General features: G+C 45.9%; 1 protein-coding gene across 9 annotated transcripts in view; it reads left to right on the top strand.

Moving 5' to 3' along the window:
* SYNE3 (spectrin repeat containing nuclear envelope family member 3) overlaps positions 1-26,926 on the top strand; it is a 115,933-nt gene that overhangs the window by 18,938 nt on the left and 70,069 nt on the right. For all 9 annotated transcript variants that reach the window (XR_014466226.1, XM_083166570.1, XM_083166573.1 and 6 more), the window contains exon 2: positions 26,434-26,591. Coding sequence is in view for 8 of the 9 variants with exons in the window: in XM_083166570.1 (XP_083022696.1) it covers positions 26,448-26,591 (144 nt within the window). In the remaining variant the exon portion in view is untranslated. The remainder of the gene's footprint in view (positions 1-26,433; positions 26,592-26,926) is intronic.

Below are 26,926 nucleotides of genomic sequence, written 5' to 3'. Positions count from 1 at the left end.
GCTTCGAAATCAGATGACAAATTCCAAAATCGCGCTAGTGTATGGGCACCTCTAGATATTACAGTAATGTAGTAATAGACATCGGCAATTTCACATGCGATTTGGTCATTTTTCATTCAATAGCAGCGATAAATCGCTTGTAATTGACATCAGGTCTGATGCAATGAGTGGTCCTGTGCGGGAGTGAGTAGAGCTTCTGTATTCACTTTCGGTAAGTAAGGAGTAGATTTGGTTATAAAAAGGACAAGGGCTATGTTTTCGATAGCGGCCAATCACATTTAAGCTATCATTTATACTGCACAGCATAGAAACTGATACAATCTTATTGGTTGCTATGATATGCCCATATCTGCTGTTGCATTTTAGACGTTTTAGTGAATCTCCTCAGTTCTCATGATGCTACAAAGGCTTGGGAGCTATAGTTACAACAGAGTGTGGTTGGTTGCTATGGGTTACAACAGTAACCTTTTTCCGCTGTTATCTGTGCACCAGGTGACAATTCATTTAGCCAAATCCTTAATTCTTGTTTTGAATACAACTGTGTAACATAGACGGCAGGACCAGTGCAATGAGACATTATGGAGCACTTATTAGGAGTTTCGTTAATGCCTTAATAACTGTTAGTCCTCATTGCGCAGAGCTCAGGCACTTCTTGTCTTTCCCAAGAGATGGAACAGTGTTTGTTAACCAGCCTGACACACCAGGAGCTGTCTGAGCCCACCTACATAACACAGTAAGCCTTTGTAATCCCTGTGATTATACTGAGACGTTAATTGGTTCTGTCATAAGAAATGGCGCAGGCTTAAGTCTTGGAGCTGGACGGGATGAAATGAATTGTTTAGGTTTAAAAAACATCTCTGATCTGACGAAAGGAAGAAAATAACATAATTGTTAGTGTAAATGGTCCAATAAAGGCGCGGAACTGTTATTATCTCACAGTGGAAACATCTCTCCTTAAGGGTAGGATTTGGAGGCACGCAATGCGACGGGGGCCCTGATCTCCTATAAACGCTCACACGTATAATATTGTATTGCTAGGGACAGATTATGCCCTGACTTGTACAGTTGGGAGGAGATAGGAGCTGCTGGTGGCTCTTTGGGTGTAAATATCTTTATTTTCTAAAAGGAGGTTCCTATTGGGTGGCGTTGGTTAAACCTGGAATATAGAGATGGGCACAATTCTGGGAGGCTTCACTCACTTTTCTGGGGACCGGGAGGGGGACCCTATTTCTGGGACCCTCCCAGCCATTCTGGGAGGGTAGGCAACCCTGCCTAAAAGCAAAGGGTACATTTGTCGGGGGTCTGAGAACCACCCAGAATGGGGTATGGGTCGCTAGGTCAACCAATACATTGGGTCAAGCACTCAAGGTCGACACAGACATGTCTAAGGACAATAGGGTAATTATGTCAACATTGGGAAGGTCGACATGGGTTTTTGTCCTGAATGTCGACACAATCAACATGGATACTGTATCGATGCACCGTGTTCCCTTGCATGGCTCACTGCGTTTGCCATGCTTCGGGCGCCGTGCCGTGCTACGCAAGGCACACTATTCTATTCTACCTCCACGCCCTAGTGGATGGTAGGGCATGAAATATACCGCCTGTCGGCACATGTCGGCTCAAATAAGAATTGAGAAACCCATGTCAACCTTTTGACTTCCGACCTTCCCAATGTGGACTTAATGCATGGGTCGAACTTATGACACTGTCGACCTTCGACCCTTTTTCTTTGTTGACCTAGGACATGTCAACCTTCAACTGGCGACCCAATGTATGTGGACCTTAGCGATGTCCACCTAACGACCGGGTCCCCCAGAATGCCTTTTTGCTGCAGAAGGAAATTGAGTAAATCCAGACTAGCACAACGCGAACATGCAAACGCTGCGTGTACCACAGGGCAGCAGTTGTGATAACAGTGTAAAGGACAATGACATTTGAAATAAAGTTTTGTTTTTTTTTTTATTAAAAAAACAAAACTATAAACTGCGGTCTGAGGATTGTCAGTTGGAGCGGTTACTAGGGCAGAGGTGGTGTTACTAATGAGCAGAGATGTGGAGCACTGAAAGAGTAAGCAGAGGGTGGGACACCCCAATGAGCTTGCAGACACCCCAATGAGCTTGCAGACACCCCAGTGGGCGAGCAGCAGGAGTAACAGGGTCACATTATGAACATGACAGCAAAGAGAGCGCACAGCAAATATCACCGGCAGTCCAGTGTAACACTTTATACCAATGCTGATTGGCCGAAATCTGAGGGGAAACTGCCTCAGCAAAATCCATTAGACTGGAGGGTGTGTGTGTGTGTCTTAAGCTTCATTATGGGGGGGTACGCGTAGTACCAGCGTTCATTATGTGCACCCATACTGCTTACCCCATTTATTACGCTGGTGGTTGGTGCTCAGTGAGGAATATGGTCACAGGGCGACATGCATTGGGTTGATCACTGAAGCTCAACACCTGAAATAGGTTGACATGGCTAAGGTCGACAGGGTCGGAAGATCGACACAAGCATTTTGTCGACAATAGGAATGTTGACCGTCAAAATGGTTGACATGAGCTTTTTACTGAGTTTTTTTTTTTTTATTACCCACTCTGAAAGGGTTAAGGAGGGTCCTACTGCAAGCCCCTCCCACCACCAGCCAGCCCGCCGATGTCAGCGGTGGCATTCGTCGGGCCTGTTTCATCTATTCATCTATTGCAGGCATGTCCAACGTTGGCCCTCCAGATGTTTTGAAACTACACATCCCAGCATGCTTTGCAATAGTTTTAGCATTCTCTAATAGAAAAACTGTGGCAAAGCATGCTGGGATGTGTAGTTTCACAACATCTGGAGGGCCAACGTTGGACATGCCTGATCTATTGCCTCCAGGGTCCCACTGACTAGCCTGACCTTCAGTGTATGGCTTTCCCAGGGACTTTCTGTCATGAGGCCCCTGAGACAAGTTGGAAGCCAACCTAACTACCGTAGGCCTGATTCAGACCTGAGCACATTGGCGGATGATTATCAATAAACTGCGCATGAATACAATCCTCCGACACTTGTTACAATATAGATCAGAAGTTTAGAAGAGTTATCAAAATAACAATTTACCCAGACACCTTTGTGACTCTGGAATTACACATGACAGTCTGGTTACAGCATCTGCGACCAATGGGACGGTCTAGACTTGGGCCTGTCAGCTGATGGCACATGTAGTTCCGGCCAGCGTGTGACCACATGTCTTCCGATAGTAAGACCCACAGCTGCTGTGGACCCTTGTGAGGACCAGACCGGCTAAGTGATTTTACTATACACTGGGACTGACAGATATTCTGCAGCAGCTGAGATCCTCGCTGCCTGCAGCTGTTGTGCCAAGTGCCTGTCCTCCTGTGGTCGCAGACATTGTGGCACTACATGTCCCAGCCAGCTCTTGGTGGCTGTCACATGCTGGAATTTTCCATTGTACAATGTTCTAGTGCAAGCTACGTGTAACTCTAAATTTGGTGTTATGCTTTTGCGCCGAAAGTTATTCTAACAGGCAGTAAGTGGATTTCTATATAACTGTAAACCAGACCGTCAGCGTTGTGTTTGAGGCACACAGTCTCAGAAATGTGTGTGTGTGGGGGGTGGTTCCGAACTTGCTCATCGTTAGCCCCCCCCTCACACGCCACGATCCCCCGCAGGCATGTAATCGGGGTTTTATTGCATAAACATCCATTCGCAGCCTTGCGTCCGGGGACAAAATCATTCAATGCTCAGCGCTCTCAGATCTGAGACAGATCTGCAGGCGCCCTGTGCAGAAAGCGGGAGGGCAGCTGATATCCGCTGAGGTCGGCTGCCCGCACCCGCGTCATCGGGGAATCACCATGGAAACGGCCAGCATTTTCATGGGAACTCCCATGAAACGCTGGGCGTTCCCATGGGCGCATCCCTCCCGACCTGCCGCCCTATGCCCGCACTGTTGTGTGCCAGCACCTGGCAAATAATCTCGGCTGCACATGCGCATAAATGACTATGTGCATGTGCAATTGCGCAGGGGACCGATTCAATTAGAATAACCCACTAAGCGCCAGCCTCTTAGTGAGGTGCTGAGCGGTCAGTGGTCAGCATTACTGCCTCACAGCACTGAGGTCATGGGTTCTATCCCCACCATGTGTTATATATACAGGGCAGTACGGATGGTGTAATGGTTACATTACTGCCTCACAGCACTGAGGTCATGTGTTCTATCCCCACCATGTGTTATATATACGGGGCAGTACGGATGGTGTAATGGTTACATTACTGCCTCACAGCACTGAGGTCATGGGTTCTATCCCCACCATGTGTTATATATACGGGGCAGTACGGATGCTGTAATGGTTAGCATTACTGCCTCACAGCACTGAGGTCATGGGTTCTATCCCCACCATGTGTTATATATACGGGGCAGTACGGATGGTGTAATGGTTACATTACCGCCTCACAGCGCTGAGGTCATGGGTTCTATCCCCACCATGTGTTATATATACGGGGCAGTACGGACGGTGTAATGGTTAGCATTACTGCCTCACAGCACTGAGGTCATGGGTTCTATCCCCACCATGTGTTATATATACACGGGGCAGTACGGATGGTGTAATGGTTACATTACTGCCTCACAGCGCTGAGGTCATGGGTACTATTCCCACCATGTGTTATATATACAGGGCAGTACGGATGGTGTAATGGTTAGCATTACTGCCTCACAGCACTGCGGTCATGGGTTCTATCCCCACCATGTGTTATATATACGGGGCAGTACGGATGGTGTAATGGTTACATTACTGCCTCACAGCACTGAGGTCATGGGTTCTATCCCCACCATGTGTTATATATACGGGGCAGTACAGTGGTGTAATGGTTACATTACTGCCTCACAGCGCTGAGGTCATGGGTTCTATCCCCACCATGTGTTATATATACGGGGCAGTACGGATGGTGTAATGGTTACATTACTGCCTCACAGCGCTGAGGTCATGGGTTCTATTCCCCCATGTGTTATATATACGGGGCAGTACGGATGGTGCAATGGTTACATTACTGCCTCACAGCACTGAGGTCATGGGTTCTATGCCCACCATGTGTTATATATACAGGGCAGTACGGATGGTGTAATGGTTATATTACTGCCTCACAGCGCTGAGGTCATGGGTTCTATCCCCACCATGTGTTATATATACGGGGCAGTACGGATGGTGTAATGGTTACATTACTGCCTCACAGCGCTGAGGTCATGGGTTCTATCCCCACCATGTGTTATATATACAGGGCAGTACGGATGGTGTAATGGTTAGCATTAATGCCTCACAGCACTGAGGTCATGGGTTCTATCCCCACCATGTGTTATATATACGGGGCAGTACGGATGGTGTAATGGTTACATTACTGCCTCACAGCACTGAGGTCATGGGTTCTATCCCCGCCATGTGTTATATATACGGGGCAGTACGGATGGTGTAATGGTTAGCATTACTGCCTCACAGCGCTGAGGTCATGGGTTCTATCCCCACCATGTGTTATATATACAGGGCAGTACGGATGGTGTAATGGTTACATTACTGCCTCACAGCGCTGAGGTCATGGGTTCTATCCCCACCATGTGTTATATATACGGGGCAGTACGGATGGTGTAATGGTTACATTACTGTCTCACAGCGCTGAGGTCATGGGTTCTATCCCCACCATGTGTTATATATACGGGGCAGTACGGATGGTGTAATGGTTAGTATTACTGCCTCACAGCGCTTAGGTCATGGGTTCTATCCCCACCATGTGTTATATATACGGGGCAGTACGGATGGTGTAATGGTTACATTACTGCCTCACAGCACTGAGGTCATGGGTTCTATCCCCACCATGTGTTATATATACGGGGCAGTACGGATGGTGTAATGGTTACATTACTGCCTCACAGCACTGAGGTCATGGGTTCTATCCCCGCCATGTGTTATATATACGGGGCAGTACGGATGGTGTAATGGTTACATTACTGTCTCACAGCGCTGAGGTCATGGGTTCTATCCCCACCATGTGTTATATATACGGGGCAGTACGGATGGTGTAATGGTTACATTACTGTCTCACAGCGCTGAGGTCATGGGTTCTATCCCCACCATGTGTTATATATACGGGGCAGTACGGATGGTGTAATGGTTACATTACTGTCTCACAGCGCTGAGGTCATGGGTTCTATCCCCACCATGTGTTATATATACGGGGCAGTATGGACGGTGTAATGGTTAGCATTACTGCCTCACAGCACTGAGGTCATGGGTTCTATCCCCACCATGTGTTATATATACGGGGCAGTACGGACGGTGTAATGGTTAGCATTACTGCCTCACAGCACTGAGGTCATGGGTTCTATCCCCACCATGTGTTATATATACGGGGCAGTACGGACGGTGTAATGGTTACATTACTGTCTCACAGCTCTGAGGTCATGGGTTCTATCCCCACCATGTGTTATATATATACGGGGCAGTACGGACGGTGTAATGGTTACATTACTGTCTCACAGCTCTGAGGTCATGGGTTCTATCCCCACCATGTGTTATATATATACGGGGCAGTATGGACGGTGTAATGGTTAGCATTACTGCCTCACAGCACTGAGGTCATGGGTTCTATTCCCACCATGTGTTATATATACGGGGCAGCACGGACAGTATAATGGTCAGCATTACTGCCTCACAGCGCTGAGGTCATGGGTTCTATCCCCACCATGTGTTATATATACGGGGCAGCACGGACGGTATAATGGTCAGCATTACTGCCTCACAGCGCTGAGGTCATGGGTTCTATCCCCACCATGTGTTATATATACGGGGCAGCACGGATGGTGTAATGGTTACATTACTGCCTCACAGCGCTGAGGTCATGGGTTCTATTCCCACCATGTGTTATATATATATATATATATATATATATATATATGGGGCAGTACAGATGGTGTAATGGTTACATTACTGCCTCACAGCGCTGAGGTCATGGGTTCCATTCCCACCATGGCCCTAACTGTGTGGAGTTTGTATATTCTCCCTCTGCTTGCGTGGGTTTCCTCCGGGTACTACGGTTTCCTCCCACAATCCAAAAATATACCGGGAGGTTAATTGGCTCCCAACAAATTAACCCTAGAATGTCTGTGTGTGCATGTACATGTGGTAGGGAATATAGATTGTATGCTCCACTGGTGGCAGGGACTGATGTGAATGATCAAATATTCTCTGTACAGCGCTGCGGAATATGTGTGTGCTATATAAGAAACTGGTAATAAGCAATAATAAATCATCGACTGATGAACGGGCCCCAGGAAAAGTACCTGTAACTCTCAAATAGTGCAATTGTTATATTGTAATTATACTGTATATTCAGACAGTTGTTTCTCTTTTACATATAGTAATGTAGCGACGATGAGTAATGTCGTTATTACAAACATATAAGGCGCATACACATTAGCCGATAATCGTTATTGCTATGCACGATAATATTGTAATGATATTGTTAAAGATATTATCGTGCATATTGGCTAATGTGTACGTACTATATTGATAACGATGCACACTCCCGGTAACGAGTCCTCCTGTCCTGTGTATGTGCTACTGTATATAGTTTGTCAGGGAGAACAGGTAGTTCAAAGTCAAAAATGTTGGTAATATCGTTCATGAACGATATCACTTAATGTGTACCCGGCTTGTGTAAAGGGATTCGGTATGAAATCCCGACGGTCTAAATCCCGACATTTAAAATCCCAATAAGGTCAAAATACCAACATATAGAATGTAGACATGGACACAGTTGGAAGTAAATCGCTGCGCTCGGCACACTATTTTATTCTCCCACCACGCCCTAGTGGATGGTGGGCATGAAATACCGCCTGTCGGCACATGTCGGGTCGAAAAACAGTGAAAAAACCCATGGCGACCTGTCGACCGAAAGTCATGTAGACTTTTTCACCTGTCTACATTCTATATGTCGGTATTTTGACCTTGTCGGGATTTTAAATGTCGGGATTTTGACCTTGTCGGGATTTTGACCTTGTCGGTCAATGGTTGTCGGTATTTTGACCGTCGGGATTTTGACTGCATCCCGTGTAAAGATGTGCTGTATTATATTGAGGCGTGTTCCAGATCCGTATCTCTGCAACACCCAGATGTAATTATAACGGAATTAATGTTTGTGACTAAACAGGAAACTGCTGGTGCGCTGGCAGATGTGAGTCACAGGAAGCCCAGGTCCGGGAGGAATTCCCTGTGTATCTCTGACTGCAGCACGCTGTTATATGTCAGGCCCTCCCCTGCTGGGACACTCGGCATTCATTCTGGGTCTTTCAGTCGTTTTCTGGATACACCCTGCTCGGAATGTCTAGCTGTTAATGTAGTGTTCTATTCAAATAGCCCGGGGCCATATAAAGCTTACACTGTTATTATTAATATTCTATCCTATAAACATTAACTTATTTGTAGCTTGGCATGTGCAGTGATAATACAAACATTATGGTACACAGGGGCGAATTGGGAACTGACAGTGGCCCTGGAAAATGTTGCAGAAGTGGCAGCACCAGAGGGATTACATTCCGTGTTGCCATGGCAGCAGTCAATGGCTTGGTGGGCCCAGGTACAAAAATATAATTTGGGCTCCACTCCAACTCGAGTTCATGATATGTAATACGGCAGTGGGTGATAGGAAGAGGCAGAGGGTGACAGTGTTAATGCTGTGTACACACTTGTACAATCTGCATAAGATCCAGATGAGATTACAATTTAGACTATCTGCATACAATTTACACTATCTGCATTCAATTTAGTCTATATAGTGCAGATCTGCACTATATAGACAGGGCAGCCAAGACTTTCTGGTTGAGATATGGGAGCGCGCATCTTGAACACATCTGGATCGCTTGGGATAAAACCCATACAATCTGCATAAGATCCAGATGAGATTTTGACTATATAGTCAAAATCTTATCTGGATCTTATGCAGATTGTATCAGTGTGTACACAGCATAAGGCAGGGACAGGAAGTGTGTGACATGGAGAGGCAGAAGGTGACAGTGTAAGGCAGGGGGAGGCAGAGGGTGACAGTGTAAGGCAGGGAGAGACAGAGGGTGACATGAAGGGCAGTATTCAATGTGATTATGCTCCGTGCATGGCGAGCGTTTTTTTTTTTCGCTCGCCATGCACTCGCCGTGTTTTTGCGGAGATTCTCCATGTTTGGAGACTCTCCGTGACGGCACTTTATACACTATTCAATGTGACTGATACTCACCGCCCCTCACGGCGAGTATCAGCCAATCCGGCGTATGAGGTGACACCGCAGGGAGCCCGAGGACGGTGGCAGGCAGGGAGATGGAAGTCTCCCTGCCTGCCCCAGAACGTATGGGGAGGTGGGCTCCCCAGAGCCAGGCAGCACAGGCTGCCCCCCCGGGAGAGCCAACAGGGGACCAGGTATTCACTGCACCCGATCGTGCATATGTAACGATCGGGTGCAGTGAATATATGAATATCTAATGAGCGGCTCTGCTCCCGGCCCCCTGCTGGCTGCTCTGTGTAAAAAATTTTTTTAATTAAATATATATTCATGTGCTATAAGCACATGAATAAAAATAGCATGCCCTTTTACAGATTAAAATTCCTGATTTTTTGACACCAAAATTAAAACAAAAAACCTTTTATTGTAAAAGTTCACATTCCACTTCACCATGAAAAGATGGAGAATTGCTACACGGAGAGACACGGCGAAAATCACTTAGAAAGACGGCGAGAACTGCACGTTGAATAGGGTCTCCGTCCAACGCGAGAAAAGCACAAACTCGCCATAAAACACAGAGAATTTTTCTCATTGAATACTGCCCGAAGAAGCAGGGGGAGGCAGAGGGTGACTGTACTTCTGTGGTGGAATAATAGAATGATGGGGACAATGCAGTGGGCTGTCTGAGAGTGATGACTGGCACCGCCACCATGATTCATGTCAGCCGCACCGCTCGCCGCTGGCCACTTGGCTATGTACATAATTAAAGAATCATGGTCCCGCATCCCAGAGGCCCACGGGCTTAGGCTGAGTTGAGCCACTGCAGCCCATTGGATATACTATACACACAGCCTATTGTCTGTGTATAGAATGGGCGTGCAGGGGCGGGGTCAGCTGAGCTGCCGAGCGGCACGCCCGAGTACAATATGTTATTCCTCCCTCTGAGTCCAGACCAATGCATGTGATGTCATTACGCCACACGCCTAATAGAGGGGCGGTGCCTAGGGGCGGCCTGACCCCTAAATTCCGGCCCTGTAACATGTAATAGATAAGTTATTTGCTGTTACTGATTTGTTTTAGTGCAAGTTTGTACCGAAGTGCAATGTTTGTTGATAACCAACTGTTCTGATAAATGCATAATTCCCAATATTTATTTATATGAAACCGCTGTGGGGGGAAAAACCCACCCCCTCGTACACAGGATCCACTCATAATGTCAACATAGACATAAAGCCATCAAGAAATGTCAACATGGTTAAAATGTCAACGTGTTATCGGGTGTGGATCGTATTGTCGACATCACTTAGGTCGACAGTCATTAGTTCGACACCGTTGGGTCGACAGGTGGCAAGGTCGACAGGTGTCTAAGTCAACATGGGTGAAGGTCCACAGGGGACAAGGTTGACATGGGTTTAGGTCGACACAGCGTTAGGTCGACATGGGTTAAGTCGACAGGTTGGAAGGTCGACATGTTTTTTTTTACCCGAATGTCAACATTCGCTACGCTCGCTATGCTTCGGGCACGGTGCCTCACTAGGCTCGGTACACTATATTATTCTCCCACCACGCCCTAGTGGATGGTAGGGCATGAAAAACCATGTCGACCTTCCCACCTTTCGACCCAACGGTGTCGACCTAAGTGCTGTCAACAATACAACCGTATCCCATAATGTCAATATGTCAACATGTCCACAACAGAATGTTATATCTAAAGTTAGGGTCAGCCGAACATCTGCAAAAAACTGTATGTTGACATACTGGTGTCAACACTTTCAATGTCGACATTATGAACAAGTCGGCTCAAAAAAACCTGAAAACCTCACGTCGGTGATATCGCACCCTTTCACAAAACAAAAATGTAGCTTTGCGTCCTGTGACAGATCCTATAATGCTGCTGACCTAAGTATGTGGGCGTGGCTTAGGCTGTATATACCGGGGTTGGAAGGTATTACTGTGTGTAATTACAGGGGGATAGGTCTGGACAGGACACTTTACCTTCAGGCTTAAAACGTCAAATGTGAAATGTTTTGGTTTAGTCGTCCTTTCAAAGATCAGTGGAATATTTTTTTTTCCTTTAACTACCAGAATACTTGCTGAATCTGTCTCCTCTATACCGTTTGTGTTGTAGGCAAAAAAAAAAATTGTGGCTACTAGCAAAAGAGACGGGTACTAATATACTAATGACGGAAGTAATATTCATGGTGGACAAGTTTTGCAGTAGTTTCCTGTACAGTTTTCTCTTGAGCAGAACGTTATTTTATGCAGACAACCCGAAATATCTGCAGATGTGACCGGAGCTAAAGAACACAGAGGCGGAGTCTGTTCCCGCAGTGTAGTGTTGTGGTGAGAACAGGATGTCACAGCGTCTTCAGCCAGCGTCTTATTGTCTAACTGAAGAAATGTTTTACCTGAATTCTAGGTTAGTGAAGATGTTTTCCTAATAGTACCCCTTTTACACTGCTGAAAAAAAACCGTTTTTTCCTCGTGGACCCGGGTCAACGGCGGTGTAAAAGGGGTTAACACGTGTCCCTTTACAAGGTCCCCAGGTCCTGACAAGGGTAGAACATGGGCAGGACCTGGGTAGAGGGCGGCAGTGTATATGGCTATGCCGGGTTATCCGACCCGGCTCCCGTTTACAGCAATGGGGGAAATCCAACCTCCGGACCGCAGAGTCCTGCGGTCAACATGTCCTGCTGTACTGTGCAGGCAGCAGCAGAGGCAGGGAGGTCGTAAATGGATGCCTGTGTGCGGCATCCGTTCACGGACGGATGGGGGGCTCGCAGTGCACGGAGGCTGGGGGCAGCCCAGCAGCTTACCTTGGTGCTGGGCTTACCCCCAGCAGGACAACCAGTGGTCCCAACGGGGTGATCGGCGGTCGCAGCGCTTGGAGATGATGTCCTCTCCAAGTCCCCGTTTACACTGCGGGTCGGCACCGCAGTGTATGCGGGGAAATTCCTGAATCCGACCCGGATTGGTACAGTGTTCCAAATACCGGGTTGCAGCAGCCAATCAGCTTTTGTCGTGTTTGTAACCCAGCCTGTAAATTAACAGTTTACGAGCTGATTGGCTGCTGCATTATCACTTCCATTTTCTCACTTCACCAGGCTGAATGCCCCTGCCCCAGTACACCTAGCTGTGCATTGGCCTGTCCGGCCATCTGGGCTATCCGTCAGCTCTGCCACGTTTGGTCGTACATAGATATATGGCCAAATCCAGGATTACATGCTGGCAAATTTGGCATATTTGCAAAACATGTTAATAAATAGTTAAAACCGGAAGAAGAAAAAACAATGTGTGGGGTTCCCCATAAATCCACCTGCACCCCTTAGCCTAGGCTGTGTAGGGATATAAATGTGAAGGGGTGGCATGCAATTTCCCCCCTATCAGACTGATCCAGCTGCGGTGCCCGGGTAACTTTGTCCCAGCAGCATTTGCAGCCAGTTATATGGCTTTGAAGGAAAACTGTTTTATATATTGCAAAGTTCATCTCAAATGTTCATCCCAGGAAATTCCCATCTTACCCACAAAATTCTTAATCCGAAACTTCTGGATGGAAAAATTGAGGCTGCGCGGCCCTGGCTCGGAGCTTTAGTGATTGGAGGAAAATATTTAGGGTGTGATCCATTCTCTGATGCCCCAGTGACAGACAAAGAAACTGGCAGGAGCTATATGCTGGCATACCCTTCTGTGAATGTAAACAGCACAGAGAGCTGGCAGAGTACTGGCAGAGGGGCGGAGTACTGGCAGGGGGGCAATGGTCTACAGCTCACACTTCTGGGGAAATAGTAGGCACTAACCTCAGCCAAACTGAATGTACAATGCAGTGTATGAGGCAGCTACACATAGGGCCTTATTCTAGTTCACTCTTTCTGACAAATTCCTTCTTAGCTGGACAAAACCATGTGCACTGCAGGTGGGGCAGATGTAAAATGTGCAGAGAGAATTAGATTTGGGTAGAGCTTTACTTCAAAGTGAGATCTATATCGCAGTGTAAAAATAAAGCATTTACCAGTATTTACCCTGCACAGAAACAAAATCACTCACCCAAATCTCATTCTCTCTGCACATTTTACATCTGCCCCCCTGCAGTGCACATGGTTTTGTCCATCTAAGAAGGATTTTGTCAGAAAGAGTGAACTAGAATAAGGCCCATAGTATATTGCTGGAAGTATTAAGCTAGGGCTCGCTGCCAGATAATTATGAAGTGTCGGCTTTCCCAGCGCTCACATTCCAGAATGCATTTTCCGTTACTTGTGTTTTTGTTTAAAGCCAGATGTCTCATGCGCAGAATCATTTTGGTATATTCAGAGCAGCCTATGGGTATGTTGTCTCGGCGAACCAAAACTTAACCCCTTCTGTGCCAGACCAAATTCACATTCAGCCACCGACCAGCACAGGGGGATATTTGACACAAATAATATGACACCAATGTTGGAAACTGAAAATCATATTTCAAGCATCAGTGTTGAAAGGGTTTTTTATTTTCCCACATGGTGTAATCTCTCCGCTCTGATTCGCAGATCTCAAATGGGGAGGAGCTAGGACTGCTGTAGACTGAAATGCTAATAGGAGGAGCACATACAAACTCCACACAAGCCAACAATGCTGATCGCTATGACATATGACATCATAATACATGTTAGCGGGGGGGGGGGGGGGGGAGAATCACCGCCGTGTAACAGCGTTTTGCACTTTTTAATAGCAAAAAACACCTGGGAAGTCTGTTTCCCCAATACATGTAGGAAATGTAGGCCCCTTGGTCTGGTGTCTACATTGTAAAAGTGCATTAAATATGACCAGAAATACAATAAGTGAAAAGCGCAGGTTACGTAATGTGTCCGCAACTTGTTTACCCTTTATACCTAACTACGTGCGAACAAAACGTAGTGCAGCGTAGCGTACCTTTTATTGTATATTAAACACCAAGAACCAATACCTTTATAAGAGATCCTTTCGCAGTACTTTGTCTCTAATCGGCGAATATTCCTTAAAGGACAGAGTCCGCAATGTACCTTATCGCTATTATGCGAATAAACAGACACGACCACTGAATAGAAATAAGGAGATTAGAACTCCATAAAAGGTTTGTATTTAAGTCCCTAATGGACAAAAGGGGGTTACAGAAATAAGAATAAACAGGTATAACAAGTGATACAATATACTAACAATGAATACTAAACAGACTCTGCTAAGGGGAAAGAATACAGATACAAGACACAATCAGCCAACAATACTTATAAGAATAAATACCATGAAAATGCAACCGTTTACCGTGGTCATCTAGTAAGCGAAGCGCAGTCCGGTCAGAGCTCACTATCGTTCAGGAATGAACTATAGTCCGGTAGGAAGGTCCAGGGAAAGTAGATGTGCCGAAGAGACCGAGCCTGCTCCGGGTCGCCTATCTTATAGGGTCAGAAGGGGGAGGTCAAAGGCCATTCTCATTGGTCAGAGATCATATGTCCGGTCCACTGTGATTGGAGGTTAGACGCTGTACCTGGTCTGACCAGGTGCAGGGGAGTGAACTTTAAGAGTCCTTTGTTTGGTGGTTTCGGCGTCAGCAAGGATAAGAACCGGTTTGAGCTAGTTTCCTTTGTTAACTACTTACAACAGAAACTGTCTCTGGATTATGGATTATGTCCATAACTATCGGGCAATGTACATTGCGACATATTCGCAATGACCGGAATACTTCGCATAATGAACTGAGCGGAACGGTACTAAACACGATATAGACAGGTGTGTGCAGGGCTAACTAAGCTATGTGTGGCGTTCTAAACCTTTTAACTATATTTCATTTCGTGTAAGTGTGTTATTATGAATTTATGTGTGATAGTATGTCTACTCTTCTGGTCCACATTGTCACACATACTCGGGTATGGAAACTTTATTTGCGCAACTCTGCGAACCAAAATGGCGGCCATACTATCACAAAATGGCGTGTGTGTACCTAGACTTCAACAGTCCACCCTTTAACAGTAAATATAAAACTGTTACAATACAAAACATTTCACACGACAAAACAGAAATTCATAATCCTAACAGAGAAATTGGGATACATGAAATACACATATAAGGGGAGTAAACCATCTGCTCTCGGCCGATCCAGGATCATGGACAAACGATGGGCCGCATTTATCGAACAATCTACTCAGGGTCACGAAGGATAATGTACAATTTTGGGATAAAAATAAAAACAGGGGTGGTTACAACATATACACGTTCACAAATATGGTTTCTTTAAAGGGATGTGGTTTCGATTTTAGGGTCATATACCAAACCCTGGTCTTCCTCTGTATCTCTCGTTCTTACACTCATGATTTCGGTACGTTTTGCCTTTCCCCGGGTCACCACCTTTAAACATTTGAACAATAGCACAAAGACTATGATGGCACCACCGATGCAGAGAAGGAGTTTTCCTATGCTAGCTATGATCCCCTGCGCCCATTCTCCTAAACCAGAGAACCAGTGCATTGGATTCAACCAGGAGGTCCATTCGCTAACTTTGTTACCTATTTCTGCCAGGCTGATATTATGTTCCCTTCTAAATTCCCATTTAAGCTGAAGAATCTCATCCATCCGGTGATCGATGATTTCTTCTGGGTCTTCAGTATTGTTGGTGATATATGTACAACATTTCACCCCAAACTGTGTAGAGAGGGTGACACAATATCCTCCTGTCATGGCTGTCAGATAGTTCAATACCATCCGATGTTGGACTAGTTCTCTTTTATACGCTTGCAACTCCTTCCCAGTGTATCTAAAAGTGTCATCATAAATCTCAGTTATGTTATCTACCAAGCTCGCTAATGCTTGTATATACTTAAAATTGATAACTCCTCTGGCGGTATGGGTGATATCTAATGCAATGAGGAATTGGATACCGAACGACTCGTGTATCATTTCAGAAGCTAGGGGTTCTTTTCTTATTGTTAAATCCCTTTTATGGATTTGGTCATAATGGGTATGAGTGTAAGGAGGAGAAATACCTCTGTGTATGTTCATCATCTCATCGTGTGTGAGGGTCATCACTTCCGGTAACACTCTGCCTAGATAACAAATACCAACGTAGTTCATGGAGAGCCATTTGTACGCCCTTCTACCACAAATATAATAAACATCGTCAGGGAGAAAATAAGGGACAGAGTATTTCATTATCTTGTCACACATTATCCATAAGAACATCCCCGTCCCCTGCTCCCTGACTCGTTCCTCACATGTTTCTGGCTGGAGGATCATATTACAGTAGCCGGCTGATACTCTGCCGGCCATCATTTTACTTTTCTTCACCGTGTAGACATATTTATAGTGTCTTCCACTGGTTCGGATTTTTAACAATAATTCTTTATCTATGGGCTCTCCATCTGGACGCTGGGAGTAAGTTATTGTCTGGTTTTGCCATGTCACTTCCCAAGTACCAATTGTTCTGGAACTTGAGAAGTTCATACATACCAGGGATTTATCCACTTGGTATGGGTGTAATCTAAGACTAGGGGACCTGGTATACAGGTATCTCTTATCCAATGGCCTCCCCTTATTTAATACGCTTATCTCTGAAATATTAAGCGGGTATGGGACTAGGCCTACACTACTCCTTTTATGTAATACTTGTGAACACACCCAGCACTCTGTTTGGTTTAAAACCTTACCCACTAATGAGTGGTAATCACTCAAAGGATGTTGGCCGGTAGTTGCCTTACTGGTCGACTGACATCGCTGGATGCATCCTTCTTCCATTTTAGGTTGACAATATCTACAGACACAGTACTCACCAGACAATAAATCATCACATAGCCCTTGAACTACGTTTTCCTCATACCTTTTACCTTCTCCTGTCATGGGCAAAGTGTCAAGCTGGTTTAGGGATTCTACCTCACCCATATCTGGGTCCATTATTACACTGTCAGGACTCCGCTCCGATCGCTCTAGAATGTGGCAGCCACCAAGTATTTTTGGATGAAAGAAAGAACACAGAAAGAAAACAAAGACATATATGCATAACTGTGAACCTTTTGCTTGGAGTCCTTCCATCATCTCTACCAGGGGACTTTTATTTTGCTCTGCTCTTAGACCTTTGTTCGCTCAGGTTGCTCGACCTTGGCTGCTTCTCAGTGTTCCCGAAACAATGCTTCTAGCGACACTTCTTCTCTCTCGCTCTCTGCACACTGGGATTCTGGGTTACTGGCTTTCTTGCAGTGGGACGAATGTATCCAAGTCTCTCTCTCTGCGACTTTAATCGATGTAGTGCTGGTCAACAAAACTTGGTACGGTCCTTCCCAACGGTCTATCAAACAACCTGAGCGTAAGAAATTTCGGATCATAACAAAGTCTCCTGGTTTAAGATTATGACAATTCTCGGTAGGCATATCAGGGTTCAGAAAATTCAGCTGCTTTTGTTGCTCCCTTAGCTGTTTGTTTAGCTTTAGGATATACTGTACAGTTAGCTCATTATTACATTTTAGATCATCCTGTGGGTCTATCATGATGTGTGGCTGCCGACCAAACAGTATCTCGAAGGGGGACAGGTTGAGCGGAGTCCTGGGAGTGGTCCTAATGCTATACAACACAATAGGCAGTGCCTCTGGCCATAACAACCCTGTTTCAGCCATAACTTTACCCAATTTGTTCTTAATAGTACCATTCATTCTCTCAACTTTGGCGCTCGCCTGGGGACGATATGGAGTATGAAGTTTACTATTAATCCCCAGGAGTTTACACATGATTTGGAAGACCTCTCCTGTGAAATGAGTGCCTCTGTCACTCTCAATGACCTTTGGGATACCATATCTACAGACAAACTCCTGACATATTTTCTTTGCTGTAAAGGTAGCAGTGTTGGAGGCAGCGGGGAAAGCCTCCACCCAGCTGGAAAACATGTCAACACAAACCAATACATATTTCAAATTTCTACAGGGTGGTAACTGTATGAAGTCGATTTGTATTACCTGGAAAGGGCCTTCTGTAGGAGGGATGTGGGATGGCTCTGTTGGGATGGCTTTTCCAACGTTCTTCCTCAAACAGGTGAGGCATGACATTGCCACTCTACCTGCTTGAGAAGCGAACCCTGGTGCACACCAGTAGGCCTTTACCAGCTTGCACATACCTTCCTTTCCAAGATGTGTCAGCCCATGGGCCGCCTCGGCTAGACTAGGAAGGTATGCTCTGGGGGCCACTGGTTTCCCGTGTCCATCTCTCCAAAGTCCGGTGGACTCTTGGCCACATCCCTTCGACTTCCATACTGCTCTTTCCTGTGGGGAACACAAATTCTGCATGTCTATCAGTTTGGATGTGGATACCATGTTCAGTGTACAAAGGTTGGTGGGATGGGTAAAAATATTTACAGGGCATGCGGCCCTTTTCGCTGCCTCATCAGCGCGGCTGTTACCAAGTGACACCGGGTCTTTCTCTGATGTGTGAGCTTTGCACTTGATAACAGCCACTCTGTCTGGAAGCTGGATAGCTCCCAGAAGTCTCCTAATGTACGTCGCATGCGCCACTGGTGTGCCAGCCGCCGTCATGAAATTTCGGAGGCGCCATAGGGCTCCAAAATCATGGACTACTCCGAAAGCATATCTGGAGTCGGTATATATGTTCACTGATTTCCCTTTGGCCAGTTCGCATGCTCTGGTCAGTGCCACCAGTTCCGCTACTTGCGCTGAGTGAGGTGGTCCTAAGGGTTCAGCTTCCACAATACCTTCTCCATCTACTACCGCGTAGCCTGTGCAAAGCTCTCCCGTCTCCGTCTGTCTATGACAGCTACCATCTGTGAATAAGGTTATGTCTACCTCACTTAATGGGCTGTCGCTTATGTCAGGACGTGCTGTGAAGGTCTGATTCAGGTAGGTCATGCAATCATGTTTGTCCTCACTCTCACTAAACTCTGCTTTACCATATTCAGCAACATTTCCATCACCCTCCACCCTTTGTGCCTTGGAGGGCACATGAGGAAGAAATGTGGCTGGGTTTAGTGTGTTGCATCTTTTGATGGTAATATTTACTGGGGCCATCAGCGCCAGTTCCCACTTAGTGAACCGTGCTGAGGACACATGACGTGTTTGGGCAGAATTTAGGAGAGCAGAGACAGCATGGGGAGCATGAACAGTTAAATCGTGTCCCAGCACTACGTCCTCACTCTTACTTACTAGTTGTGCTATTGCAGCCACACTTCGTAAGCAAGTTGGGAGTGAGCGTGCTACTGTGTCCAGCTGGCCACTGTAGTACGCTATTGGTCGGTTGGCATCACCATGTTTTTGTACAAGCACTCCTGCCGCACACCCACCTGATTCAGTTCCGTACAGTTCAAAGGGTTTCCCATAATCTGGCATTCCCAGTGCTGGGGCCTTGGTTAGGCTCACCTTTAGTTCCTCGAAAGCCAGCTCAGATTCCTCAGTATGAGAGACCCGGTCTGGCTTAGTTGAGGAAACCATCTCTTGTAGTGGTAATGCCAGAATAGAGAATCCTGGGATCCAATTGCGACAGTATCCACACATGCCTAGGAACGTACGGATCTGATGTTGGGTCTGTGGCAGTACCATGTTCTGAATCGCTTGGATTCTGTCGTCGGTGAGGTGTCTCAGCCCTTGGGTAAGGCAGTGGCCCAGATATTTAACCCTGGTCTGGCATAATTGCAGCTTATCCTTTGATACTTTATGTCCTGTCTCTGAGAGATGCATCAGTAGCTGTCTAGTGTCATCCACTGATGACTCCAGTGATTCAGAACACAACAATAAGTCATCCACATATTGTATCAGTATCGAACCACTCATGGGTTGAAAGGATTGCAAACAATCATGCAAGGCCTGGGAGAAGATGCTGGGGCTGTCTATGAACCCCTGGGGGAGTCGAGTCCAGGTATACTGTACTCCTCTGTAAGTAAAGGCGAACAGATACTGGCTGTCAGGATGCAAAGGGACGGAGAAGAACGCTGAACACAAATCAATGACTGTGAAATGAGTACAGTGGGGTGGGATTTGCATTAGGATGACAGCTGGGTTTGGCACTACGGGGAATTGGCTCTCAACTACTTTGTTTACCCCTCTCAAATCCTGCACTAGTCTGTAGCCCCTCCCCCCGCTCTTTTTCACAGGAAAGATGGGACTATTGGCCGTGCTGGAAGTTCTAACTAGGATTTCCTGTTGGAGCAATCGTTGGATCACTGGAAATATTCCTAGCTCAACTTCAGGTTTTAAAGGGTATTGCGGTATTTTTGGGGCTATCCTGCCTTCTTTTAAGCGGATTTCTACTGGAGCTACATTTGCCATCAGCCCAGCATCCTGTCCATCTTTAGTCCAAAGGGAACCCGGTATTTGTGCTGTAATTTCAGCTACCCTAGATGGATTTGAGTCTACAACAGTGGAACACAACATTAGCCTCTGAGGACTATCCAGCATATCTTGCACTTCTTGTGTAAGATTTCTAGGAGTGTCCAGAAATACCCCATCGGGAGTGCAATAGATGACACATCCCATTTTACATAGTAAATCTCTACCCAGAAGGTTAGTCGGGGCCGCTGCAGCCAACAGGAAAGAGTGTTTGGTATGCAGAGGCCCGATTGTAACCTCCGCTGGTTTCGTCAGTGGGTAATGTTGTATTTTTCCTGTTACCCCAATTGCTGCTACTGATTGATTAGTGAAACCCAAGTGAAGAGGAGTGTTGAGAACAGATCTGGCCGCCCCTGTATCAACCAAAAAGGTTTGCCTTACTCCAGCTATATCAACCTTCACCTGGGGTTCCTCTCCAAGGTGTTGTGTTAGTCTAACTGGCTGTAGGATACAGGTATGACCTGTTTCCTATGGTCTGACCTGGGTTGCCCTTAGCACAGTGTCAGCCATCAGATGGGGAGGAGGCATGTTGCGTGACCTGTCTGTCTCCTCCCATTGTCTAGGGGCTGGGTATCTCCGTGTCTCACCTTTGTGAGATTCCCATTCTCGCTTATGTGTCTGATAACTCCTGTGGTTTCCTAACCTACAATGAGCTGCAATGTGTCCCTCCTTATTGCAGTTGTAACAGATAATTGGCTTTCTACCTGTGTCCCTGGTGTTTCGTTGGTATGCAGCTTTGTTTGGGGCATTAGTAAGGGCTTGGATGCTAACCATCATCAGTTTGTCAGTTTGCAGTTCCCTGTGCTTCTTAATGTTGCGGTCGTGGTCCACAGCAGATTCCCGTAGGGCATCCACTGTCATTCCACGCCAATTTGGGAAAGAGGTTTGGACTCTGGCTCTCAGGTTTTCCCTAAGCCCTTCCACCAGCACAGAGACAATCATCTCCCTCAGGTGGGGGTCGTCCTTAGGCTCGGAGACACCAGTGTATTTTGATACCTCCAGTAAGGCCTTTGTAAAATAATCAGCAGCAGTTTCGCCATCTTTTTGTTTTATAGTGAAAATCTTGCTGTATTCTACTGCCGCTGGAAAATATACTCCCAACTGTAAGTTAATCAGGCGTATATTTTCCTGGTTGATCTCATCATTTATCTCCTTATCCACTTTCAATCCACTATCCTGAATGAATTTCGGGATGTCGATGTGAGTGGGGAGACAGGCCCTCAACATGATTCTCCAATCCTTGTTGGTGGGCTCATCAGAGTTTCCTAGATCCCTTACAAATTTCCGGCACAATGCCAGATCTTTCCTAGGATCAGGGAAATCTGTAATGATGGACCGCAGCTCTAACCGTGTCCATGGGTTTAGCATGGTCATCTTTCTGGTAGGTATCACACCCTCTCTGTCTGCCTTACCATAGGGAACCTCCAGTGTGCGTACAGGGTATGTTTGTACCACCTCTGCATTACTGGGACCTGCTTGGGAGTCGTCTGTGTCTGTGCTGTGTAGTGCATCCTTACCTGAGTCCAATTCTATGCCGTTGGCACCAGCTGCCTCCTCCTCCTGTGCTGGAGCCCCAGCAGCGGGTTGAGCTTTACCCTCAATCATATTAATTGCATGGGAGACGGCCAGTGCCAACAGCTGCTCGTTCTCCTCTCGGGTTTCCTTATAAGGGGATAAGACAGGATACAAGTTAGTAACGGATACATTATTACTTAGGTCTTTCTTATGAGATATTAACCCCTTCGGCACATATGGGGGTGGGGGAGCTGATTCTATTGTGGCAGCGGTTGCATTTGCATTTTTATTGTGGCTGATTGCATCAGATACTGCCAGACTTCTGGTTCCCCATTGTTCCTGTCCTTCCTTCTGCCACAATTTAAGAATATTTATATGCTTCACTCTCTCCTTACGACTGGAGAGTAGGCATATTTCATCTTTTACTGCCGATAAGATTTCTGGGTCGAAGCTACCAACACTGGGAAATTCTAACTTGCTGCCTTGTGTCATTTTTCTCCATTTATTTTGGTAAACAACTGTGAGTTCACCGTGCTTCCTGCACATAATAAAAGCAGCCGATCCTCTTGGCCGGCTTGCTTCCTCCCTATCCTGCACGTTATCACAGCGTGACCCGTTATTACCCATAGTTACAGGAATAAACGTTCACAGCTTAATAGATATCGGTGGGTTATTACTTATCTGAGAGCTCCCCAAACACTCACTTCTACAGCTTCCTAGAACATCCCACAGTCAAGCAGGTGCGAAGGATACGAGGTATGATACTCAATCACCAAGTCTTTCAACTAGCAGCGAACTTCTAGCCAACTTGCTTGATGCGGCACAATTTTTCCAGGGTATAACAAACTTGCTTTCCTATACCCCCAAAAATCGGATTTCTAAAGTAGCTAATCGGAAACAAGTGCGTTCCGATATATCTTCTTGTACCCTCCTAGCGGAATCAATTCCACTGAAGGGGCAGTTCCTATGTGTACGTCGGCACGTACACCCTGTCCTAACTGGACCTGTCCTACACTGGACTACACTGCGCTTGGGTCGTGTCCGTCTCACACCCGTCCGCCTCAGTTATTTTTCACACTGGGCGCTAGTTACACCTTGGTCTTATGCTTATTTTTGAAATATTTCTGTACAGAAAATTTTTTCCCAGGCCGGTAGCTTTTCACTAGATTCTTATGCAGGTATAAATCCCTTATTAATAAGCTATAGGAATCTATTAAAATAATGCTTGAGTTGCTTGCTTATGAAAAAAAAAATGAACAAAAAGAAAAAACTTATTTTCTTTTATTAATCACCGCTTTGTTCGCAGTATATTACTATACTGTTTAAATAAAGCTAGTGGTTTAATACTGTTCACCTTTTAGTTCCTATGTGTGCTGCGTGTGCAGTACCAATGAACAGCCACGTGTGTACGTGCGTTGTTCACAGGCCGCCGATGAATCGGCCACCCACGTGTTCTATAGTGTATTTGCAAGGTTGCGCTCGGGTTTCGCTATACGCAGTAATTGCGCCCAAATGTGGAATAAATCCCTTAACTCTGTCCGAGAGTTACGTATCAAGATGCGAAATAAATCCCGTACTTAATCCGTAAACCACGTACAAAGATGCGAAACCTTCCCGATGTGGGCACGTGCGCGCGCACCTTGCGTAATACACAATAGACGCTTTACGTTACTGCAAAAGGCCCAGGACTTGTCGCCACGTGGCGGAGTCCCTGTTTTTGTGGTAACTAGCAATAAACAATTATAGTTTTGCACAGAGGGGATCCTCTATGTACTATAATAAACACAGATTCCACGTGTGCGAACCTTATCGCACGTGGTACATATACTGTAATGAACAAGCAACTCAAGACACTATACCCCGTTAAACTACTTGTGGCCGGCAGAAGTACAGTTTATTAAACACTTAATATATGCTTTAAAACACGTGGCTTTCACTCATTGTACTCCGGGTTCAGCGCTAGCACTTCCCGAACCCCGCACCGCCGTGGACTCGGCCTATCCAGCAATGGAAACAAATGAATACTTAAATACTTCCACCCTTTTGCTGGTATAGGTCGATCCGCACGCCTGGTACTGAGTTCTGGAATGTGAAACGACCGGGCGAGCACCCCAATTGTAAAAGTGCATTAAATATGACCAGAAATACAATAAGTGAAAAGCGCAGGTTACGTAATGTGTCCGCAACTTGTTTACCCTTTATACCTAACTACGTGCGAACAAAACGTAGTGCAGCGTAGCGTACCTTTTATTGTATATTAAACACCAAGAACCAATACCTTTATAAGAGATCCTTTCGCAGTACTTTGTCTCTAATCGGCGAATATTCCTTAAAGGACAGAGTCCGCAATGTACCTTATCGCTATTATGCGAATAAACAGACACGACCACTGAATAGAAATAAGGAGATTAGAACTCCATAAAAGGTTTGTATTTAAGTCCCTAATGGACAAAAGGGGGTTACAGAAATAAGAATAAACAGGTATAACAAGTGATACAATATACTAACAATGAATACTAAACAGACTCTGCTAAGGGGAAAGAATACAGATACAAGACACAATCAGCCAACAATACTTATAAGAATAAATACCATGAAAATGCAACCGTTTACCGTGGTCATCTAGTAAGCGAAGCGCAGTCCGGTCAGAGCTCACTATCGTTCAGGAATGAACTATAGTCCGGTAGGAAGGTCCAGGGAAAGTAGATGTGCCGAAGAGACCGAGCCTGCTCCGGGTCGCCTATCTTATAGGGTCAGAAGGGGGAGGTCAAAGGCCATTCTCATTGGTCAGAGATCATATGTCCGGTCCACTGTGATTGGAGGTTAGACGCTGTACCTGGTCTGACCAGGTGCAGGGGAGTGAACTTTAAGAGTCCTTTGTTTGGTGGTTTCGGCGTCAGCAAGGATAAGAACCGGTTTGAGCTAGTTTCCTTTGTTAACTACTTACAACAGAAACTGTCTCTGGATTATGGATTATGTCCATAACTATCGGGCAATGTACATTGCGACATATTCGCAATGACCGGAATACTTCGCATAATGAACTGAGCGGAACGGTACTAAACACGATATAGACAGGTGTGTGCAGGGCTAACTAAGCTATGTGTGGCGTTCTAAACCTTTTAACTATATTTCATTTCGTGTAAGTGTGTTATTATGAATTTATGTGTGATAGTATGTCTACTCTTCTGGTCCACATTGTCACACATACTCGGGTATGGAAACTTTATTTGCGCAACTCTGCGAACCAAAATGGCGGCCATACTATCACAAAATGGCGTGTGTGTACCTAGACTTCAACAACATCCACCTGGAACATGAAAAACAAATCAAATTATTTAAAAGGGAAATAGTCCTCAGACCAAAACTAAGCAGGAAAAACTAATATCTCTTAGTAAATAGGGTCGTTCTATAAAGAGTTTAATCATGCTTTCTTCTTTTGTTAAAAATTGCCATTACTGACCTGTTTAAGGGAGAGATGTATCAAACCTTGGAGATAGATAAAGAGGCTGATTCAGACCCATTCGGTCGGGTCTGAATTCATACCCTTGTCGAGCAGTTTGCTCTATAGGGGGGGGACGGTGGGGGTGGGCAAGGGACTTGAGCAGGCGAGTTGATGCTTCCTCTGGGCAGGTGGCTGACGACACGTGTTGTCAGCGCCCGCCCCCTTTTTAGCAATCAGCGGCGGCAATAAAAGTCAGTTCAAACTTTTATTACTGAAGGGGAGAGAAATCGTTCGATGTTCGCATGTGAGGAGTGTTCTCGTACACATCCACTCGTATGCCAGCGAGGGGAGGCGGGATGAGGGCCGGGCGTTTGGCGAGGAGGCGGCGCTGACCTGTTCACTAGGCTGTGAGTGTACGCAGCCTAGCAAACAGGTCTGAATCAGCTCCAAACACATGATGGTTAGGAGCTGATTGGCTGGAGCATCACTTATCATTCATAGAGAGTGATAACAACATCATCACTGGTTGGTACATCTGCTGCTTGGTATTTTATCTCTCTGCCAGGTATGTATTATACCCTGGCTCTTATGTAGCCTATGATCGTTCGACGATAGTGAAACCATTTCCTGAAATTGTACGACGGTCACATGATTGGATCGGAGTACACAATCTGCACCCAATCCAATGTAGATGACGAGTCTTTAGTGCAGGTGGTAAAATCTCCAAATGACCTGAGGGGACGCTCATCAGATCAGCAATTCTGCTCTATTTACATACAATCGGTCGTTGGACGCGTCGAAATTGTGGGAATTGAGCCCAAATCGTTCTGGTGTATACCCAGCCAATGTTCTCTCATGTTATGCAGTCAGCATAAGGGTTATACCAGTCTCTGTATCTTACAGCCTCACCTCATGCCATGACTCAGCTACCCCAGGATGATTTTGAGACCTGTCTGGAGAAGGCCGAAGCCTGGATGAAATCGATCCACGAGAGGCTGAAAGTGAACGACAACACGCAGGGGCCCAGATCAGCCTTGGAGTCCAGGCTGAGAGAGACTGAGGTGAGTCCTGTGTCACATAAGGATAAGGAGAGGGGGAGCTGTGGAGATTGGAGGTAAGAGCAGATAGGGAGAGTGTTTGGGCTAAAAACTGTTACAGCTCAACGTGAAATAAAAGTGTCACCACTCAAAGTAAAGACTGTCACAGCTCAAAGTGAAAGTAGATTGCAGAAGCCATCATTTTGACGGGCTTTTAACTAGTATTGAAGTAATGATGTTGTAGAGAAAATGCAGACAGACACGCTAAACATTAATGCTGGGTACAAGCTATGTGATGTGAGTACCCAGCGACATTACGGTGGAGAGAGCCCGGCCGTGGAGCAGTTAGCGGGAAATGC

This window comes from Crinia signifera, chromosome 12, assembly GCF_055691185.1.
Source record: "Crinia signifera chromosome 12, ASM5569118v1, whole genome shotgun sequence".
Lineage (NCBI taxonomy): Eukaryota > Metazoa > Chordata > Amphibia > Anura > Myobatrachidae > Crinia > Crinia signifera.
This window is presented reverse-complemented; position numbering and strand designations above follow the sequence as displayed.